Source organism: Spea bombifrons, chromosome 3, assembly GCF_027358695.1.
Source record: "Spea bombifrons isolate aSpeBom1 chromosome 3, aSpeBom1.2.pri, whole genome shotgun sequence".
NCBI classification, from domain to species: Eukaryota; Metazoa; Chordata; class Amphibia; order Anura; family Pelobatidae; genus Spea; species Spea bombifrons.
Window position 1 is genome coordinate 100,023,658 of NC_071089.1, and position 22,889 is coordinate 100,046,546.

The 22,889-nt window shown below is 44.7% G+C and overlaps 1 protein-coding gene and 1 long non-coding RNA gene across 2 annotated transcripts; both read left to right on the plus strand.

The window, feature by feature from the left end:
* The first annotated feature begins 2,469 nt into the window (after nucleotides 1-2,469).
* On the plus strand, nucleotides 2,470-4,072 carry LOC128484670 (uncharacterized). The gene is made up of 3 exons (XR_008351188.1): nucleotides 2,470-2,535; nucleotides 3,354-3,432; nucleotides 3,932-4,072. It is a non-coding gene; the product is annotated as an uncharacterized LOC128484670 (long non-coding RNA).
* A 14,904-nt stretch (nucleotides 4,073-18,976) lies between these two features.
* Nucleotides 18,977-22,546, plus strand: LOC128484102 (2-acylglycerol O-acyltransferase 1-like). The gene is made up of 6 exons (XM_053460422.1): nucleotides 18,977-19,061; nucleotides 19,528-19,706; nucleotides 20,129-20,363; nucleotides 20,980-21,154; nucleotides 21,889-22,088; nucleotides 22,281-22,546. The coding sequence occupies exons 1-6, from the start codon at nucleotides 18,977-18,979 to the stop codon at nucleotides 22,433-22,435; spliced, it is 1,029 nt and encodes a 342-aa protein (XP_053316397.1). The 3' UTR covers nucleotides 22,436-22,546.
* Nucleotides 22,547-22,889: the final 343 nt, after the last annotated feature.

The following is a 22,889-nucleotide window of genomic DNA, read 5'->3' on the forward strand; positions in this document are numbered from 1 at the left end:
TGCCCATAGGATATAATGGGAGAAAAATTAAACTTGTTTTTTAGAGAAAACCATCTTAAATATCATATAGAACTTTGTCATGTATACTCCCCTAGTACAGTTATAGGTTCTAAACCTCATATTAAGTGGAATTATAGCTGTGTTCTATGGAATTACAGGTGAATGACAGTATTGATGGAATGCCCATAGGATAATGTTATCTCTATGTTTAATGCTGTGACGGAACCCTCCATCACTGGGACCACTGGAGAAGCCTGACTGCCAGCCTCCTCCCTATTGACTATGGGCCCTGGGTTTGTAAAGGCTTCTGTGGCTACCCCCAGCAGTATCATCTCATCACTTGCTGAGGGGATTATCTCCAGCAGACAGCCAGGATCTGCAACCAGGGAGTGACTGCCATTGTTTCAGTTTAATGTTGTATAAATCAGTCTCCCCCCCATTGTATTGTTAATCTCGCTACTGCCCCTGTTGTCTCTGGGAGGCAGATTAAGAGGGGCGGTTTGTGTCCCAATATCTTATTTTATGTAAATGTGTGTTTTGATGGATATATCCAGCCCTGTGTGTCCAAAATAAATCAGTCTTCGTTTGGTTTTACCCTACACTGAGTCTCGGCTAGTGACTGGGGAACTGGGGAAAGTGTTGTCCCAGGCTAAGGGAGCACAAGACAGCGGAGGTAGTCGGTCGGACTAGCCAGCCCCGTGACATTGGTGGCAAGCGGCGGGATTGCTTCTTAGTCTGAGGGACACTTACTTTCTACCGGGATTAACCGACAGGACGACAGACTTCGGTCGCCTTGACGAACACATGGATGTGGTATCAGAATTCCAGGGGCTGCTGCGGGTCATCCTCTCCTGCTACACCACTACTCTGCCTACAGAACAATACCAGAATCTGAGGCATCTGGTTCGACGGTCACTATGGCAGAGGGCTGTTATATGCCGGGGTCAGTGTCTTCCAAGCTCCGAACAAAAGATTAGAGACCAGCGGGAACTACGGATGTCATTCCCTTAGTGCAGAGAATTACATCACATGCCGTTTCCAGTATCTTAAATTCTATTAAGGTTTGGGGACCAGGGCATTTTTATTTTTGTAACGATTATAAGTTGCACCTGCAACCTGTAGCTTTCCTATCAACTGCTCGCAAAAATATATTTCTTTCCCCAGGTAACTAGAGTTAATAAATAATAGTTCCTTTTTTACACTTGAAGTATAACATTGCATAGCCTATATTGGTGTTAATACAGGTATTTTATTTTTGTATCTCTCATGTGGTACATAGTTGGAATTAAAATTAATACTACTAAAATAGACTGTCCCAAACATGACATGACGGAATGGAAATGTAGGTGTATTTTGGCTTTTATGAAATGTTTTGTACATCTTGCTATAAACTTGTGCACCGAAAAATGCACCTGCCCCTTAAGCCCGCCGCAACTGCGACCGGGTCCGCCACTCAAAGGGGCCGGGAAGCCCCCGCCAGGGCCGGCCTTACAGGTGTGCGTCCGCACAGGGTTTAAATTAAAACATCGGGGGGGGGGTTACTTTATTTAACATCCTTCATGTTAAATAAAGTTTTTTTCTTAAGAGGATGTTAAATAAAGTTAAAACAAAAAAACCCGGTGTTTTAATTTAAGTCCCGGGTCGCTCGTGAAGTTTTCAGCGACCGCTTGGCGCCCTTCACTCTCCGAGACTCCGTCGGGGTGCCAGCGTTTCATGCTGAGCGCTGGAATTATGCCACACCGCGGCAGAGCGGGAAGATGGCTCCCATCGCAGGACTCCGGCAACAAGGTAAGTAAGGATAGGGAGAGGGGGGTAGATAGTGAAAAGGGGCAGAGGGGGGACGGCAGTGAGAAGGGGCAGACGTGGTAGATAGTGAGAAGGGGCAGAGGGGGGAGATTTTTTCCTTTCTTTTTTTGGGGGATGGGGGGCGCCAGAGGAGTAGTCCGCACAGGGCGCCAGAACACTTAAGGCCGGCTCTGTCTCTGTGTGTAGTGCTATGTCCGTGTTGCTTATATTTTAAAATATAGGTTTATTATGGGAATATGCCTTTAAAATAATTTTATTTAAATTTTAAAAAAAAGTACTTTAAGATATATAAAATATAAATATGTAAAAGTCAAACGATTAAGTGAAATAAAAAGTCTTTCCTCAACGCGTTTCGGCTTTAATGGCTTCCTCAGGAAAAAAGTATTTGATCGCTTCTTCCACTCTTTTTATGTGTGTTAATTCGTTGTATTTTCTTCTATATACGCTAGATGGCGGTGTAACGTTGTTTCCCAGAACATGAGGACGTGTTGTACGCACATGTACACTAGGTGGCGCTGTTACGTCATTCCACAATACGTGAGGACGTATTGGAGGCTGGATGTGCGTACTGCCGTCATTCTGTTTATACGCGTCCCCATAGAAACGGCGTCTCCTTCTCCGTAGGGATGTCTCTTTTCTTGGTGTTGTATCAGGTCCCAGTGTCCTGCTGTGCTGTGCAGTGCAGATGTTAAGAAATGACATTTGAAGACGGATTAACATGAACGCTAAGTATAAACGCTATAGGATGTAAACGTTTAAGGATGTGATTGCATTAAACGTGGATATATGAACTATAACTAAACATACTATGGGTTTTGTTCATACATAAATGTCTATATGAATCCACAGAAAAGAGAGCAATAAGGGTGGAAAAGTGCCAAACAATAATACAAAATACGAAATATTGGAATTGTGTATAGTAAAAAGTAATATTGAAGAACCCATGAATGAATAAGTAGTCTGTGTCTATTTATTTCAAATGGGGGTTAGGATCCCTTAGGTGAAAGCGTGAATATCCAAGTTTATGTTCAAGCCTCCTTTTTTTATATGTTCCTAATTTAAAGATCCACTTAGTTTCCTTTCTTGAAATGTTTTCTGCACTATTCCCTCCTCTCCAATTTGGGGGTACAATGTCTATTCCCATGATTCAAAATTGATTAATTGAGAAAACAGGACATGAATTACAGTATCGCGGGACACCGTGTTTAATGCTTGAATTCATAATGTTCCCAAGATGTTCCTAAATTCTTCCTTTAAGTGGTCTGGTTGTTCTTCCCCCATACTGTGCACCACATGGACATTGTAATAAATAAATTACAGATTTGGTGGTGCAGGTGATGAATTTCTTAATTTCGTATGTAGTCCCTGTCCTATTACTGATAAAACTGTTTGTTTTCCTTGGTAGGTAGGTGCACAACTTGCACCTACCGCATGGGCAAAAAACAATGGGTTTCTTGCCCAGAAAGGTATTAAAATTAATTTCTGTTTTCTTTGTTGGGAGGAAAATGTTTTTCAAATTATTTGTTTTTTTTTGTATATGATTTGAGGTTTTTCCGGTAAGAGGGGACCTAAAATGTCATCGCTCTTCAGGACATGCCAGTGTTTCCGCAATATCTTTTTAATGTGGTGAGCCTTAGTATTATATTCCTTAATGAATGAAAAACTGAAACCTTTCTTGTTCATATTATGTTCGGGCTTTCCTTTTAGTAGATGAGATCTGTCCATTTGTTCCACTTTCTGTTGACTTCTCGCTAATAACTCTATTGGATAGTGTTTCTCGCTAAATTTACTTTTAATATCTGTGGTGTGTTTAATAAAGTCCTGGTCCCGTGTACAGTTCGTCCTTATTCTCATCATCTGCCCGTGGGGATGTTATCTAACCATGCTGGGTGATGACAGCTTGTGTAATCAATGAAACCATTGGCATCGGTAGCATTTTTATAATTTCTGGAGCATTGCCTTCTGTGAATAGTTCCACATCCAAGAATTCAACACTTTGCTTTAGTATGTTGAAAGTACATTTTAGGTTGTATTGGTTCTGGTTGATGTATTCTATAAATTGATGTAATTTATCCAGTGTTCCCCTCCATATAATTAACACATCATCGATATATCTCTTCCACAGCACCAGGTCTGCTTCAAATGGATTGTTGTGCCATATCTGTTCTGCTTCCCATTCGGCTACGAAAAGGTTGGCGTAACTCGGCACAAACCTGGCACCCATGGCTGTCCCACATAGATGACGGTAAAACTGGTGTTCAAACAAGAAATAGTTTTATTTCAAAATAAAATCGATACATTCCAAAATGAAATCCTTCCGATGTGTTGCATGTTATCTCCATGTTTAATGCTATCTCAATGAGTAGTGTTATGTCCATGTTTAATGCTATGTCCATATTTAATGTTATCTCTATGTGTAATGTGTGACAGTGTAAACCCCAGGGAGATGCTTAGTGTGGCATTTGGGTACAGGTGCTATCCAGATCGTAAATATGGGTCCCTAGGGTGGAGCAATTGGAGAGCAGGGTGGGCCAATGCTCCGTTTCCCCATGCTGTGGAAATTCCATGCCGTTTTCCAGGACGCAAGAAATCTGCAGGATCCAGTCCGGGATGCCAATGGGGCCGGCATCAGGCACAGGTGCTGGACATTAAAAACCCCTGGAGCTTGATACTCAGAGAGACTGTTGGGGGAAGAGGAAGTTCCCTGTGCTCCCAGGGCAAGGAGAGGCCCCGAAGAAGACAATCCCTGAGCCAAGTGAGGCAATACCTGCCTGGACATTTTGTGTGTTGTCTGGGGGAGGTTTTCCAGAGCCTGGCGTAGCTGGGTCTGGCTGGGAGGTTGAGGTAGTGGGTGATTAGGCTGGTCAGTCTGCACCAGCATAGTTCAGTTAGAGAGGGCTCCAATTGGGAGCTAGGTTTTCTTTTGCAGGTTTCACAGATATGCAATACTTTTATCCAGCAAAAAGAAACTTCACGTCCGGATCATCAATAAGTCATCACAAACACATCAAGGCCATCCTCCATAAGCATATGTATTTCAGCCAGCAATACACAAGGGCACATACCATGCAACAGTCAAACAGTGGTTTTTGGGGTTTAAGCGGTTAAAATAAGGAGGAAAAAAAAGAAAAAAAAAACAAAAAAAATGAGCTGCTGTTCCTGGCTCTAATTGCCCTAAAGGACTTAGGTGCTTAGGACCCCTAAAAGTGACATGTATGGCCCTCATGCTATAGGGTTTGTCACATATGGTGGAGGATGCGGGCAAAGCACTGCTATGGTCTGTGGGCAGAAAGCAGGAACCAAAAAACAAAAAAAAAAATGAGCTGCTGTTCCTGGCTCTAATTGCCCTGGAGGACTTAGGTGCTTAGGACCCCTAAAAGTGACATGTATGGCCCTCATGCTATAGGGTTTGTCACATATGGTGGAGGATGCGGGCAAAGCACTGCTATGGTCTGTGGGCAGAAAGCAGGAACCAAAAAAAAAAAAAGAGAAAAATTTGCTTTATTTTAACCGCTTAAACCCCAAAAACCACTGTTTGACTGTTGCATGGTATGTGCCCTTGTGTATTGCTGGCTGAAATACATATGCTTATGGAGGATGGCCTTGATGTGTTTGTGACGACTTATTGATGATCCGGACGTGAAGTATCTTTTTGCTGGATAAAAGTATTGCATATCTGTGAAACCTGCAAAAGAAAACCTAGCTCCCAATTGGAGCCCTCTCTAACTGAACTATGCTGGTCCAGACTGACCAGCCTAATCACCCACTACCTCAACCTCCCAGCCAGACCCAGCTACGCCAGGCTCTGGAAAACCTCCCCCAGACAACACACAAAACGTCCAGGCAGGTATTGCCTCACTTGGCTCAGGGATTGTCTTCTTCAGGGCCTCTCCTTGCCCTAGGAGCACAGGGAACTTCCTCTTCCCCCAACAGTCTCTCTGAGTATCAAGCTCCAGGGGCTTTTAATGTCCAGCACCTGTGCCTGATGCCGGCCCCATAGGAATCCCGGACCGGATCCTGCAGATTTCTTGCCTCCTGGAAAACTCGGCATGGAATTTCCACAGCATGGGGAAACGGAGCATTGGCCCACCCTGCTCTCCAATTGCTCCACCCCAGGGACCCATATTTACCCAAATGCCACACTAAGCATCTCCCTGGGGTTTACACTGTCACAAATGATATGTCCATGTTTAATGCTTTATCCATGTGTAAGGCAGTGTCAGTGTTTAATGCTATCTCCATATTTAATGTTATCTCTATGTGTAATGTGTGACAGTGTAAACCCCAGGGAGATGCTTAGTGTGGCATTTGGGTACAGGTGCTATCCAGATCGTAAATATGGGTCCCTAGGGTGGAGCAATTGGAGAGCAGGGTGGGCCAATGCTCCGTTTCCCCATGCTGTGGAAATTCCATGCCGAGTTTTCCAGGACGCAAGAAATCTGCAGGATCCAGTCCGGGATGCCAATGGGGCCGGCATCAGGCACAGGTGCTGGACATTAAAAACCCCTGGAGCTTGATACTCAGAGAGACTGTTGGGGGAAGAGGAAGTTCCCTGTGCTCCCAGGGCAAGGAGAGGCCCCGAAGAAGACAATCCCTGAGCCAAGTGAGGCAATACCTGCCTGGACGTTTTGTGTGTTGTCTGGGGGAGGTTTTCCAGAGCCTGGCGTAGCTGGGTCTGGCTGGGAGGTTGAGGTAGTGGGTGATTAGGCTGGTCAGTCTGCACCAGCATAGTTCAGTTAGAGAGGGCTCCAATTGGGAGCTAGGTTTTCTTTTGCAGGTTTCACAGATATGCAATACTTTTATCCAGCAAAAAGAAACTTCACGTCCGGATCATCAATAAGTCATCACAAACACATCAAGGCCATCCTCCATAAGCATATGTATTTCAGCCAGCAATACACAAGGGCACATACCATGCAACAGTCAAACAGTGGTTTTTGGGGTTTAAGCGGTTAAAATAAGGAGGAAAAAAAAGAAAAAAAAAACAAAAAAAATGAGCTGCTGTTCCTGGCTCTAATTGCCCTAAAGGACTTAGGTGCTTAGGACCCCTAAAAGTGACATGTATGGCCCTCATGCTATAGGGTTTGTCACATATGGTGGAGGATGCGGGCAAAGCACTGCTATGGTCTGTGGGCAGAAAGCAGGAACCAAAAAAAAAAAAACAAAAAAACAAATGAGCTGCTGTTCCTGGCTCTAATTGCCCTGGAGGACTTAGGTGCTTAGGACCCCTAAAAGTGACATGTATGGCCCTCATGCTATAGGGTTTGTCACATATGGTGGAGGATGCGGGCAAAGCACTGCTATGGTCTGTGGGCAGAAAGCAGGAACCAAAAAAAAAAAAAGAGAAAAATTCGCTTTATTTTAACCGCTTAAACCCCAAAAACCACTGTTTGACTGTTGCATGGTATGTGCCCTTGTGTATTGCTGGCTGAAATACATATGCTTATGGAGGATGGCCTTGATGTGTTTGTGACGACTTATTGATGATCCGGACGTGAAGTATCTTTTTGCTGGATAAAAGTATTGCATATCTGTGAAACCTGCAAAAGAAAACCTAGCTCCCAATTGGAGCCCTCTCTAACTGAACTATGCTGGTCCAGACTGACCAGCCCAATCACCCACTACCTCAACCTCCCAGCCAGACCCAGCTACGCCAGGCTCTGGAAAACCTCCCCCAGACAACACACAAAACGTCCAGGCAGGTATTGCCTCACTTGGCTCAGGGATTGTCTTCTTCAGGGCCTCTCCTTGCCCTAGGAGCACAGGGAACTTCCTCTTCCCCCAACAGTCTCTCTGAGTATCAAGCTCCAGGGGCTTTTAATGTCCAGCACCTGTGCCTGATGCCGGCCCCATAGGAATCCCGGACCGGATCCTGCAGATTTCTTGCCTCCTGGAAAACTCGGCATGGAATTTCCACAGCATGGGGAAACGGAGCATTGGCCCACCCTGCTCTCCAATTGCTCCACCCCAGGGACCCATATTTACCCAAATGCCACACTAAGCATCTCCCTGGGGTTTACACTGTCACAAATGATATGTCCATGTTTAATGCTTTATCCATGTGTAAGGCAGTGTCAGTGTTTAATGCTATCTCCATATTTAATGTTATCTCTATGTGTAATGTGTGACAGTGTAAACCCCAGGGAGATGCTTAGTGTGGCATTTGGGTACAGGTGCTATCCAGATCGTAAATATGGGTCCCTAGGGTGGAGCAATTGGAGAGCAGGGTGGGCCAATGCTCCGTTTCCCCATGCTGTGGAAATTCCATGCCGAGTTTTCCAGGACGCAAGAAATCTGCAGGATCCAGTCCGGGATGCCAATGGGGCCGGCATCAGGCACAGGTGCTGGACATTAAAAACCCCTGGAGCTTGATACTCAGAGAGACTGTTGGGGGAAGAGGAAGTTCCCTGTGCTCCCAGGGCAAGGAGAGGCCCCGAAGAAGACAATCCCTGAGCCAAGTGAGGCAATACCTGCCTGGACGTTTTGTGTGTTGTCTGGGGGAGGTTTTCCAGAGCCTGGCGTAGCTGGGTCTGGCTGGGAGGTTGAGGTAGTGGGTGATTAGGCTGGTCAGTCTGCACCAGCATAGTTCAGTTAGAGAGGGATCCAATTGGGAGCTAGGTTTTCTTTTGCAGGTTTCACAGATATGCAATACTTTTATCCAGCAAAAAGAAACTTCACGTCCGGATCATCAATAAGTCATCACAAACACATCAAGGCCATCCTCCATAAGCATATGTATTTCAGCCAGCAATACACAAGGGCACATACCATGCAACAGTCAAACAGTGGTTTTTGGGGTTTAAGCGGTTAAAATAAGGAGGAAAAAAAAGAAAAAAAAAAACAAAAAAATGAGCTGCTGTTCCTGGCTCTAATTGCCCTAAAGGACTTAGGTGCTTAGGACCCCTAAAAGTGACATGTATGGCCCTCATGCTATAGGGTTTGTCACATATGGTGGAGGATGCGGGCAAAGCACTGCTATGGTCTGTGGGCAGAAAGCAGGAACCAAAAAAAAAATGAGCTGCTGTTCCTGGCTCTAATTGCCCTGGAGGACTTAGGTGCTTAGGACCCCTAAAAGTGACATGTATGGCCCTCATGCTATAGGGTTTGTCACATATGGTGGAGGATGCGGGCAAAGCACTGCTATGGTCTGTGGGCAGAAAGCAGGAACCAAAAAAAAAAGAGAAAAATTCGCTTTATTTTAACCGCTTAAACCCCAAAAACCACTGTTTGACTGTTGCATGGTATGTGCCCTTGTGTATTGCTGGCTGAAATACATATGCTTATGGAGGATGGCCTTGATGTGTTTGTGACGACTTATTGATGATCCGGACGTGAAGTATCTTTTTGCTGGATAAAAGTATTGCATATCTGTGAAACCTGCAAAAGAAAACCTAGCTCCCAATTGGAGCCCTCTCTAACTGAACTATGCTGGTCCAGACTGACCAGCCTAATCACCCACTACCTCAACCTCCCAGCCAGACCCAGCTACGCCAGGCTCTGGAAAACCTCCCCCAGACAACACACAAAACGTCCAGGCAGGTATTGCCTCACTTGGCTCAGGGATTGTCTTCTTCAGGGCCTCTCCTTGCCCTAGGAGCACAGGGAACTTCCTCTTCCCCCAACAGTCTCTCTGAGTATCAAGCTCCAGGGGCTTTTAATGTCCAGCACCTGTGCCTGATGCCGGCCCCATAGGAATCCCGGACCGGATCCTGCAGATTTCTTGCCTCCTGGAAAACTCGGCATGGAATTTCCACAGCATGGGGAAACGGAGCATTGGCCCACCCTGCTCTCCAATTGCTCCACCCCAGGGACCCATATTTACCCAAATGCCACACTAAGCATCTCCCTGGGGTTTACACTGTCACAAATGATATGTCCATGTTTAATGCTTTATCCATGTGTAAGGCAGTGTCAGTGTTTAATGCTATCTCCATGTTTAATGTTATCTCTATGTGCAATGCTATGTCCATGTTTAATGCTATTGTCAGGAACCACTTTTTCGCTGCCTGAACCATGGCTTTTTTTATACCTGTGGTGTTTAAATCTGCTACCACTAGTGGCCGCCCTCTGTAGCACTCAGAACTCAGGTGTGCCTTGTTACCTGGGTTGAGCCCTAGCCAATACATCCAGCTGGCCCTTGTTACCTGTGATTACCCTGCCTTTATGAACCTGCCCTGCCCTTCAGTCAGGGCCTTTGTATTGAAGTCTATGGATCTTCCTGCTGTGGCTCGGCACCTGTACTGTTCCTGGTTCCCTGCTTTGTGTCCTGATCAATCGGACTCCCTGCTTTGTGTCCTGATCAAGCGGACTCCCTGCTTTGTGTCCTGATCAAGCGGACTCCCTGCTTTGTGTCCTGATCAAGCGGGCTCCCTGCTTTGCGTCCTGATCAAGCGGACTCGCTGCTTTGCGTCCTGATCAAGCGGACTCGCTGCTTTGCGTCCTGATCAAGCGGACTCGCTGCTTTGCGTCCTGATCAAGCGGACTCGCTGCTTTGCGTCCTGATCAAGCGGACTCGCTGCTTTGCGTCCTGATCAAGCGGACTCGCTGCTTTGCGTCCTGATCAAGCGGACTCGCTGCATTGCGTCCTGATCAAGCGGACTCGCTGCTTTGCGTCCTGATCAAGCGGACTCGCTGCTTTGCGTCCTGATCAAGCGGACTCGCTGCTTTGCGTCCTGATCAAGCGGACTCGCTGCTTTGCGTCCTGATCAAGCGGACTCGCTGCTTTGCGTCCTGATCAAGCGGACTCGCTGCTTTGCGTCCTGATCAAGCGGACTCGCTGCTTTGCGTCCTGATCAAGCGGACTCGCTGCTTTGCGTCCTGATCAAGCGGACTCGCTGCTTTGCGTCCTGATCAAGCGGACTCGCTGCTTTGCGTCCTGATCAAGCGGACTCGCTGCTTTGCGTCCTGATCAAGCGGACTCGCTGCTTTGCGTCCTTCCAAGCGGACTCGCTGCTTTGCGTCCTACCAAGCGGACTCCCTGCTTTGCGTCCTACCAAGCGGACTCCCTGCTTTGCGTCCTACCAAGCGGACTCCCTGCTTTGCGTCCTACCAAGCGGACTCCCTGCTTTGCGTCCTACCAAGCGGACTCCCTGCTTTGCGTCCTTCCAAGCGGACTCCCTGCTTTGCGTCCTTCCAAGCGGACTCCCTGCTTTGCGTCCTTCCAAGCGGACTCCCTGCTTTGCGTCCTTCCAAGCGGACTCCCTGCTATGCGTCCTTCTAAACGGACTCCCTGCTATGCGTCCTTCCAAGCGGACTCCCTGCTTTGCGTCCTTCCAAGCGGACTCCCTGCTTTGCGTCCTTCCAAGCGGACTCCCTGCTATGCGTCCTTCCAAGCGGACTCCCTGCTATGCGTCCTTCCAAACGGACTCCCTGCTATGCGTCCTTCCAAACGGACTCCCTGCTATGCGTCCTTCCAAACGGACTCCCTGCTATGCGTCCTTCCAAACGGACTCCCTGCTATGCGTCCTTCCAAACGGACTCCCTGCTATGCGTCCTTCCAAACGGACTCCCTGCTATGCGTCCTTCCAAACGGACTCCCTGCTATGCGTCCTTCCAAACGGACTCCCTGCTTTGCGTCCTTCCAAGCGGACTCCCTGCTTTGCGTCCTTCCAAGCGGACTCCCTGCTTTGTGTCCTTCCAAGCAGACTCCCTCCTTTGTGTCCTCATGAAGACCATTCACCTACATCTGTTACATCACCTGAGAAATCCAACAAGCCTGTTACCAGTATGAAAAAGGAATCTTCTAGGAAACGTGAACCCCTTACCACAACCGAATTGCAACAAAGGCATGATGATGAGGCTTGCTTTTACTGTGGCAAAAAGGGACACTGGATCACCCAATGTCCTCTGAAACCTCCCAAACCCTCTGTACTGATTGAACAGTCTACGTCACAAGCACAGAACTCTCCTAAAAGGGGAAGTAGCTTTATTCCCCAGGACAGTGAACCCATGGAGTATATACCACCCCTGGTGATTCCTAATGCTTCTCAAACTCCAGTGGATGTCCAGCTGAAGCCTGAAGCCTGATGACTGTTCTGTGATGGAATGCAGCTTCTGTGATTCTACAGTCTGTGGCAGTGTGGGTTGCTCCCATATGGATGAACTTCCTATTGCTTTCTGTTCAGCCATGATTGCAACTCCTATCACTCTTACCTCAGCAAAGTGTGATACACCAGAGACTACCATAGCCCCTAATATCTCCTCTGGACTGATAGCAAAGATACATGACCCTATTCCATCTCTGAGGAGGAAGGGACCTTCCATCAGTGCTTCCCACACCAAGTCTGCTTCTCCTGTTTTGAACCAGTGCAGTTCTGGTACTACCCCCCTGCCCCCAGTAGTGCCCTGGGTACAGGGCAGCTATGTGACCCCTGGTACATGGAAAGAGAAAGCATTGAATCATACCTTCTCATCAACTTCTTCAGCATCCAGTCCTAATTTGACCTATGATTGCAGATAACCTTTCCTTTGATTGTGTTATTACCTCTAATGGCAATATAATCAGAAATGAAGACCTGGAGATCTGTGAACAAGCTTTACCGAAAAAGAAAAAGAAGAAATCACGTTAAGTACACCCTTCTGCTCAGTTTATTAAAGGTGTACAGATTTTGTTCAGACTGTTCGCATTCAGTGACCGCTCCTTGGGGAGGGGGTACTGTCAGGAACCACTTTTTCGCTGCCTGAACCATGGCTTTTTTTTTATACCTGTGGTGTTTAAATCTGCTACCACTAGTGGCTGCCCTCCGCCCTCTGGAGCACTCAGAACTCAGGTGTGCCTTGTTACCTGGGTTGAGCCCTAGCCAATACATCCAGCTGGGCCTTGTTACCTGTGATTACCCTGCCTTTATGAACCTGCCCTGCCCTTCAGTCAAATGGGTGTTTTGATGGATATATCCAGCCCTGTGTGTCCAAAATAAATCAGTCTTCGTTTGGTTTTACCCTACACCGAGTCTCGGCTAGTGCCTGGGGAACCGGGGGAAGTGTGTTGTCCCAGGCTAAGGGAGCACAAGACAGCGGAGGTAGTCGGTCGGACTAGCCAGCTCCGTGACATTGGTGGCAAGCAGTGGGATTGCTTCTTAGTCTGAGGGACACTCACTTTCTACCGGGATTAACCAACAGGACGGCAGAGTTCGGTCGCCTTGACGAGGACATGGATGTGGTATCAGAATTCCAGGGGCTGCTGTGGGTCATCCTCTCTTGCTACACCACTACTCTGCCTACAGAACAATACCAGAATCTGAGGCATCTGGTTCGACAGTCACTATGGCAGAGGGCTGTTATATGCCGGGGTCAGTGTCTTCCAAGCTCCGAACAAAAGATTAGAGACCAGCGGGAACTACGCATGTCATTCCTGGGACAGCAACCCCAGGAGCAATGGGTATCCAAATTGGACAAGCTGGTCCAACAGGAGGTAGAGCTGGAAAATTACTATAGGGCTCTGCAGTGGTATACAGAGCAAGCATATTGGGGAACTGTGAAAGAATGTTCTCCAGAGGGCTATGACTTTGGTGGCCCAGGATTATTATGGGATAGTCTTCAGGAGGATCCGGACTTCGGAAGTACAGCGGAGTGGCGGATTCAGAAAATGCCCTAACCCCAGCTGAAGCGCTGGCAACAGGGCAGAGCATCGCTGGCCTCTGCCCAGCACATACCAAAGCTGCAGGAATTCAGGGAGATACAGCGGCCGACCCGCCTCAGCAGCAGAAGCAGGGAGGTGGAACAGCCGGTCCATCTCCCCAGCGGCAGAACCTAATTCCGGGACAGGAGGAACCTGACCTCCCTCCTTTGCGGCAGCAGGAGCACCAGGGAGGGGATGCAGGAGACATCACTCCCCAGCGGTACCCGGAAGATGGCGCAGCCGGCCCATCTCCCCAGCAGCAGCAGGAGCAACAATTTTGGGAGGGCATTGATGGGCCAAATGAACTGACTGACTACGGAGTCAACCCGTTTGGGGTTTCCTCCTGTGTCAGTCCAATTTGGAGGGGGGAGAATTGTGACGGAGCCCTCAATCACTGGGACCACTGGAGAGGCCTAACTGGTAGCCTCCTCCCTATTGACTATGGGCCCTGGGTTTGTAAAGACTTTTGTGGCTACCCCCAGCAGTACCATCTCATCACTGGCTGAGGGGATTATCTCCAGCATACAGCCAGGATCTGCAACCAGGGAGTGACTGCCATTGTTTCAGTTTAATGTTGTATAAATCAGCCCCCCCCATTGTATTGTTAATCTAGTTACTGCCCCTGTTGGCAGATTAAGGGGGGCAGTTTGTGTCTCAATAGCTTATTTTATGTAAATGTGTGTTTTGATGGATATATCCAGCCCTGTGTGTCCAAAATAAATCAGTCTTCGTTTGGTTTTACCCTACACTGAGTCTCGGCTAGTGAATGGGGAACCGGGGAAAGTGTGTTGTCCCAGGCTAAGGGAGCACAAGACAGCGGAGGTAGTCGGTCGGACTAGCCAGCTCCGTGACAAATGCTATGTCCATGTTTAATGCTATATCCATGTTTAATGCTATGTCATTGTGTAATGCAATGTCCATGTTTAATGTTAACTCTATGTGTAATGCTATGTCCATGTGTATCATTATCTCCATGTGTAATGCTCTGTCCATGTTTAATGCTATGTCCATGTTTAATGCTATGTCTGTGAGTAGGTCTACATCCATGTTTAATGCTATCTCCATGTGTAATGCGATGTCTATTTTTAATGCGATGTCCGTTTATATTGAACTGATGATGTTACGCAGTCTATTACAGGGAAAGAGCTTGCGGTGGAGGCATAATCATCCACAGAAGCTTTGTGCTTCCGTGTTGTCAATTACGTTTTGCCTTTTCTTTTCTACAGGTATAAATACACAGTTAACCTCTTAGTGTCCAGAGGGAAGGACAATCTTTCAAGCCATGGTTCCCCAGAGGTTTCCACCCTTAGGGTGGTTTTTCCTCTCCTGCGTGCTGAAAGGTGACTCTTCGTGAGTCTCGAGGTAGCTGTCACCATGATCATTGCTTTCAGGCCTAATTAATTGGACTATTAATTTTGTAATTAATAATAAACAAATTAAATGACTATCAGTTTCTGTTGTGTTTTTTATACTATTGACTAAAAGTAGCTGTAACCATATGTGATAACAAAAATGAATGGAGTTTATCCAGACCAATGGTTCGGGCCCAACCAGTGTGTATGCTAAAGAGCTGAAGGGCTGGCTTCCTCAGTGCCCTTTGCCAGGTATTTCATGCTTTATTAAAAAACACCAATGCACAGGTGTACAAAAAGGACAATGTATGAATTTAAAAGGTTACAAATTTGCATCCGTGCGTCTCATGTTTAGACGTCACTTACCCTTTCACACATATCATTGTTAAACATTTAGAATGAGTATTGTTATACAAAATACTAAAACCCCATATTTTTCATATATATCTAAACCCTCACTAAATCAGTTAAATTGACAGAACATACCCCCAACAACAATTCAGGTGCCGGCCTTAGGTGTTCTGGCGCCCTGTGCGGACTACTCCTCTGGCGCCCCCCCATCCCAAAAAAAGAAAGGAATAAAAACTTGTAACAAAACTTGTAACAAAACCCCAATCACTATATACTACGCCAAACATTGATGTGGTGTAGGCCTACCACTTCATTGTCTGGCTTAGTAGTAGGGATGCACCGAAACGAATTCTGGACTGTAACCGAAAGTGCAGCATTTACCTGGCCAAAACCGAATATGACCCCCCACACCATAAAAAAAATCTAACACTTTTATTTAAAGTAAGTAACACACCAAAATAGGACAAAACAATTAAATAACAATATTATATATATATATATATATATATATATATATATATATAATTAACAGCAATCACATTCCTATCATGCCCAGGCATACCCAGATTACAGGATGTACTCACAGACTTGGCATGATAGGAATATGATTGCCCTATCTACCCCTTCTCACTCCCTTCTGCCCTATCTACCCCTTCTCACTCCCTTCTCCCTATCTACCCCCTTTCCCCTGTCTCACTCCCTTCTCCCTATCTACCCCCTCCTAACTATCTACCCTTTCCCTCTTTGAAGTTCACTTACCTTTCAGGAGTCCTGCGGTGGGGGTGCAAGGCCTCTGCCTCCCAGCTCTGCCACTGTATGGAACAGTATAGAGTGATGGGAGTTATGATGTACTTTTAGAGCATGAAAAAGACATTGGAAATGGTACAGCATAACACCCATCACTCTCACACACTTACCAATCCACACGTATACACCAATCCACACGTATACACCAATCCACACATATATATATACTAATCCACACACATACCAATCCACACACATACCAATCCACACATATATACCAATCCACACAAATATACCAATCCACACATATACCAATCCACACATATATACCAATCCACACATATATACCAATCCACACATATATACCAATCCACACACATATATACCAATCCACTCTTACTGAATGTTTTCCTACCTTTCCTCTTTTCTCCTTACAGCTCCTCTTCCTTCTCTTCGCTCCTCTTTTTCAGTTCTTCTGTCTTCTTCCGGGTCAGAGGGCACAGACAGCGGTGGGCGCGGCTTCAAATCACTCAAAGGAGCCGGAGGTCTGTTAAAGACCTCCGACACCGCTCCCTTGCGAGCCTGCTCCTCCAGCGGCGGACATTACTGTCCGTCTCTGGAGGGGTGCCGGGTGCCCCCCTGATGAGCGGCACCCGGTGCGGACCGCCCCCCCCCGCTAGGTACGCTACTGGCGGCAGCGTACCCCGCGGCGGCGGACCGCGCGGCGGCGCCCCCTGGAGTGTGGCGCCCTGTGCGGTCGCACAGGTCGCACACCCCAAAGGCCGGCCCTGATGAGAGACACCTCCCGCGTTTGCACAGTAAAACAACGGTCCGCTAAAACAAATCGGTAAGCATACCAGGGTCCGAAAGACTCTAGAATGAACAGTGAACAAGACCAGATACGGAGAGGAGATCAACATACTGTGATCGTGTCAGAAAATACAGTATTACAAAAATACAGCAGTATTAATAAAAAATAAACATAACTAAAACAGAATCAAAACACTCCAGGATGTCATTGCAATCCTACTGTTAAAGCAAAAGCAGAACGATATATATATATATATTATTGAAAACATTTCCAATTCCCTATTTTTGTATGATACAGAGACCTGGTAGAGAGGGACAGGAAGGGCAGTGGTACCTAAGGAGTCTGTCCTAATACCTTTTTTATAGCAGACTTTTTGTGCGTTTGGTGGGGGGATTGTACAAAGAAAATGCCATTTTTGTCTTTGGATCAGAGGATGTTTCTCAAAATCTTTAGCTGGAACTGTAGAAAAGTGTAATTCTTTCCAGTTCCAAATTTATCTTAAAGTACCTATGTATTAAACACGGAAACTTGGGTCAGGTAGATCACAACTTTTGTATACCATGTTGTGGTTTTGCCTAACACTAGGTAGGGCTGTTGACATTGATCAGAAAGGTATACCCCACCACGTTTTATTGTTATTGATAATGCACTGTGGTTTTGGGAACTGTGCATCACCCTTACCTCTGACATGTACCAGCACCAAACTTTCATTGTGTATGGAGGAGAGAACATACTCTACATGTCTTCACAGAGCACTTTTGTTTTGGGTACACCAATTGGAAGATGGAAGCTTTTTAGGCTGGGGTGTCATATATATATATAAAAAAATTAAAAATTAACTCCAGGCTGGTATCGGAATTATCTACCTGGATACCAAAGGTACATACATTTCTAGTTTCCTATTTTTCCTTCTTGCTACATAACCCTGCACCCACTGATCTTTATACTTTTTTAACCTGGTCCATGCTATAAGCACATAAGCTTTCTAGACCTCAGAGGTCTTTTCGTCGCCATTTCTTCTGTAGGAGAGACCTCTGATGTCCAAACATACACCTTTCAATAGAAATCATACAACGTATGCAGTTAAGTGTCCATTTTGCTTGTGGAGCTCAGTAAGAACAATACCAAGACTTTGCTACACTTTTAATTTTATTTCAAATATTTTAAATACACGATGGATACTTAACATAGACACAACTGTACAATGGAACTGACAACATGTTGATATTGTTTTAAAGATACAACACCTGGCTTCTTCAAAATATACATAAATAAAAATTAATTAATTCAATCTGAAACCCGTTATGAGCGATGTATTCCTGGTTTTCATCACATTGGTTACAGATCTTCAATTTTATCTGGCAAGTGGGTCCAATACAAAAGCCCGACAAATGGAGATATTATTATATTGTGGAGCCTTGAACAAGTTTTCTAGTGTGAACTCTTAATTCAACTCTTTCTTATTCATTTATTGAATATCAATGCACTTATTTCACTTTTTTCAATTGTTTTTTCTCTCTCTAATTAATGATATAATTCATTATGTTTAAACAGTTTGGTGGTTTCATGGGAACGTGAAAGTGGCCATACCAAGTCAGGACTCTAGGAATGATTCTTAGAATCATGTTGATGCATTGTCATCTTTAAAGAGTTTCTTCTGAATCACTGTCATCGGGAAGGTTCATACAGGTTATCAGAGAAATATAGAGAAGAGCATCTCTGGATAGCTTCACCTTACTGATGGGAATCTCCGAGCGTGGTTTCTCCTTCTCTAAAATACGATTGTTGGTAATGTAATTCACAGTACAGTATTAACCCCTTCATTGAATAAGATTATTTGTTATCCTTAAGACCTGTACTGACATTTTGCTTTTCTTCTCACAAGTTGTCTCGTCCTAATGTATTGTACCTAGACTATATAGTAAGCCTCTGTCTTTTCATGCCATATATAATATATAACAATATGTATAAGAAAAAAATTGGAAAAAATATTTTTTTACAAGGAAAAAAAACTGAGGAAAATGAACCTAATATATATTAATTTTTATTCCATACAATAGTAAATGGCCCCAGGGTACTTCACTAGGGCCACTTTTCATGCAGCCGTTTTGCCACTGAAGGAAAAACACGTTTTTTGCACACCGTGTGTAAGGTACATGCAAACCCAGACAGACAACACATACGTATACCTACATGCTGTGATGCCCTGACATACACACAAATCCATTCTGACACACATACAGATACACATGACACGTTTCTGTCTGGATTTGTGTGCCTGGGTATGTTAGCATGTGGGCTAACATGTTTACTATAGACAGAAAGACACAAGCAATTCACTTACCCCGTCTTACCTTCCATGTAGTTCGCTGCCGCGGTACTCCAGCAACACGATTTTAGGTGACCCTCCTCAACCAGGCCTTCTTCTTGACAATAGGGCCATAAAGAAGTAAGTCTGTGACTCACGACTTACCTCTTTATCGCTACTTGTGGAGCATGCTGTCTGCTTTCTTGGGGAGAGGGGGTAGCGCCAATTGCCCCATTGCCTCCTCTGGATCCACCAATGCTTGGGGCAGCAAATTGCAGCCCTTCCCCCGTCAAAGTGCCGCCTGGGTCCCATGTAAGGGCTGGCTCTGCCACTTCTGATAAATCAACCATTAAATTGGTTTGAAGTGTGTGCTCCTCAGAAATTCTCTCTAAATCTGAGCACCCACAGAGGTTTCACTCAGTCTCTTGTATTTCATACAAGAAATGCGAAGAGCTTTGGGGGAGACACAAGTCCTTAGCAGCCCTCCCCCGCTGACGTTGCCCTTGTTGAATATCCTTTGTATGTCATTCCGCAGGACAGTGCTGTGTGGGGATTTTCCTCTTGCTGGTCCTTGCAAGATTATGGCTTTTGATAGCTCTGTATGTTCTTTGGCTCTACCTTGACTGGGAGACTCCCCAGACTGGAGGACAGAGATGCCAGTGGGTGCGAAACTGGACTGTGTGGAGGTTTTTTAAGGATTATTTCCCAATTAAGGTAAGGGTAGCTGGTATAATTGTGTGATCCTAAAATATGTTCTAGTTGTGGAAAACCATATGATGTCAACAGTCCTATAGGGGTAGCACTACTGTCACCCGGTCAAGCTCCGGGTCACATGGTTATTTGCCCTTACCTCCTTCAACAAACCAAGGTATAACCTCCCAAGTGTCCATATGTAGGAGAAATAGACCCTCCATTAGGCCTAAGTCCCCTCTTTCTTCCCTTAATGCCCCTCTAAAGACTAGGGAAGGAAGGAGGAAAGGGGGGGAATTGCTTCGCTGATCTTTGGGAGAAAACGGATCTGATTGAACCTTACACATTAAATGTTTATATGTATAAATCTAAAATAAATACAATAACTGTGTATATAATAGGACTATAACAGAATGTTATTAATATCTGATTACCCCTTTTCTCAGAGCAGAGCACTAAACTACTTTTCCCCCCAGCTTGTGAAAAGTGCGGATTTGGACCCACAGCACAATTATCTGATGGGGTACCATCCTCACGGAGTCCTGGTCGCCGGTGCCTTTGCGAACTTCTGCACGAACTACACGGGCTTCGCAGAGCTCTTCCCAGGCCTGACGCCCTACCTGCACATCCTTCCCTTCTGGTTCCGTTGTCCTTTCTTTCGAGAGTATATCATGAGCGTAGGTAAGAGATCGGGATTCTCCAGAAACTCCATACCTCACTCGAAACAACACGACTCTTTTCATCATGGTTTCCAACATGTGACCTTGTAAAACATGAAATGTACAACAGGATAGTTTATTTGGATTTCACGTTAATAGAGGTTTAACATTTTATTTTTGTTATGCTAATTATTGTTATAATCTTAAAAGCTTCCAATTTACTGCAGACATTCATTGAAAAAATCCTCTTATGTCCTTGATTTAAAAAATATAGGAGGCGCTCTTTTCCTTTGAACGGTTTGAGATGCATCCAGGTATCGATCACATTGCTGTGTGCGTGCCTCTTTATCTGTAAGGCTCAGTCGGCTTAACACAGTTCATTAATAGGTACTTTTTATATTTCCAAATTGAGTTAGCGTGAGAGCATTTGTGAGAGCTTGTGGCTTGAGGAAGCTCTACCTGTTTTGATATTATTCTACCATAGTGGACATGGACTGGTTTACGTCAGTAAATAAAAAAAAGCTACGTATATTTCATTAATAAGGATTGTAACAATAGATGTTGTTGTGTATTGATCTGGAACACACTGCACAATCTCCATATAACACCGTATGTAAATCCTGTATATTGATTCATAGGATTGGTTTCTGCCTCTAAGAAGAGCGTCAATCATGTATTAACCAAAGAGAATGGAGGCAATGCTGCTATCATAGTGATCGGGGGAGCCGAGGAGGCTCTGGACGCACACCCTGGAAACCTAACACTCCACATCTTGAAGAGGAAAGGATTCATCAAAGTAGCCATGAAGCGGGGGTATGTTTCCCTAACAAATGTATTTCCATTTTTCTAAACAATCATTAAGACGACGCATTAGCACTTCCATGTAACAATATAAAAAAAACTGAATTACCAAACACTTTGTAACTTTGTATAAGTCCATGAATGTGATACCTTTTACTACTTTTGTAGCAGTATGTATATTTATGTGTGTGTGTGTGTGTGTATGTATATATTTGTGTGTGTGTGTGTGTATATATATATATATAAATATAATGTGTATGTGTGTATATATATATATATATATATATATATATATATATATATATATATATATATATATATATATATATACACACACACACATTTGTGGGAGAAAACACCATTTTTTATTGCCAATTTCCGAAAACTTTATCACCCCTTTTCTGCAACTTTTATTTTGGAGAACTATGGAAGGTGAATGCAATTTTGAACTTAAAAAAAAATGTATTACCCGGATGATACAGGATTTTTTTTTTCTCAGATCTGGCCAGGAAGAGTATAGTATGTGTCTCGATAATTGGGGTATTTTTTGCCTCTTTTATATACTGCACAGTTAGTCTTTAGTAAAATAAAATAGTTGTGGTCACACTGTAATCATCCTACTATTTATTTATGAGATGTTGCCTCCAGGCTGGACAGATCCCATCTGAGTGCTAGCTCCCCAACAGAATGAAATAAGTAGGGGTTCTCAACTGACCTGTAATCCTGTTTAATCTGTCTCTTCGCAGCGCTCATCTGGTACCGGTGTTCTCGTTTGGGGAGAACGAGCTCTTCCACCAAGTGCCTAACCCAAAAGGCTCCCTGCTGCGATCGGTCCAGGAGAAGTTGCAGAAAATCATGGGATTTTCTATGCCGCTGTTTCATGCCCGCGGGATCTTCCAGTACAGCTTCGGCTTAATGCCATACCGGAAGCCCATTCACACTGTGGGTATGTAATTTAAGACCTGATATTTAAGTTAAACGAATTATCAGGGTTTTTTGATTTATTATGGTTTGAAACTAGGTGCAGGTTAATTATCAGCATAATGAGTCTGATGATGGTTATATATGATTAAAAAGATTTTAAATAATATTTTGTTGTATTGAAGTGAAATAGCTCACATTTTGTTGTGTTTCACAGTTGGCAGACCGATCCCAGTGGCCCAAACGTCAAACCCAACACAAGAGGAAATTGAGTCACTCCATCAAAAGTACCTTAACGCACTTCAAGAGCTCTTTGAAGAGAACAAGGGGAAATATGGAATCCCTGAACACAAGTCCCTCATTTTCACGTGACCCCAGATGTAGTTCCTAGCAGCACCACTAGATGGAAGCACCTGATTGAATCCGCAATCTGCCCTTGGCACCCTAGCACCCGGTCAAATCAGTTTGTGACCTTATTTTTTGAAAGAGTCTTTTGTTTGCCTTCTTATGTATGTGAATTCTGTCTCATCATGGCTTTCTTTAAAGCAGAAGATAATCATCACTTAACATCTGTCATAGTATATAGGTTAATGCTTTATTTTTTTCCTTTAGCCTATTTACTTTTGAAATGTTTCATCTAATATATAATATACAGCAAATGTAAATGCCAAAATATTTCTATAATATATAAAGTCTCATTAATATTAATCATCAATAAATAGTCAATATTTAAATTAATATCACAAAAACATAATTCTTAGGATGTTACCAGGTCATATTCTCTTTGTACTCCGGACTGACAGACTTGTTTATAAATATGTGTGAT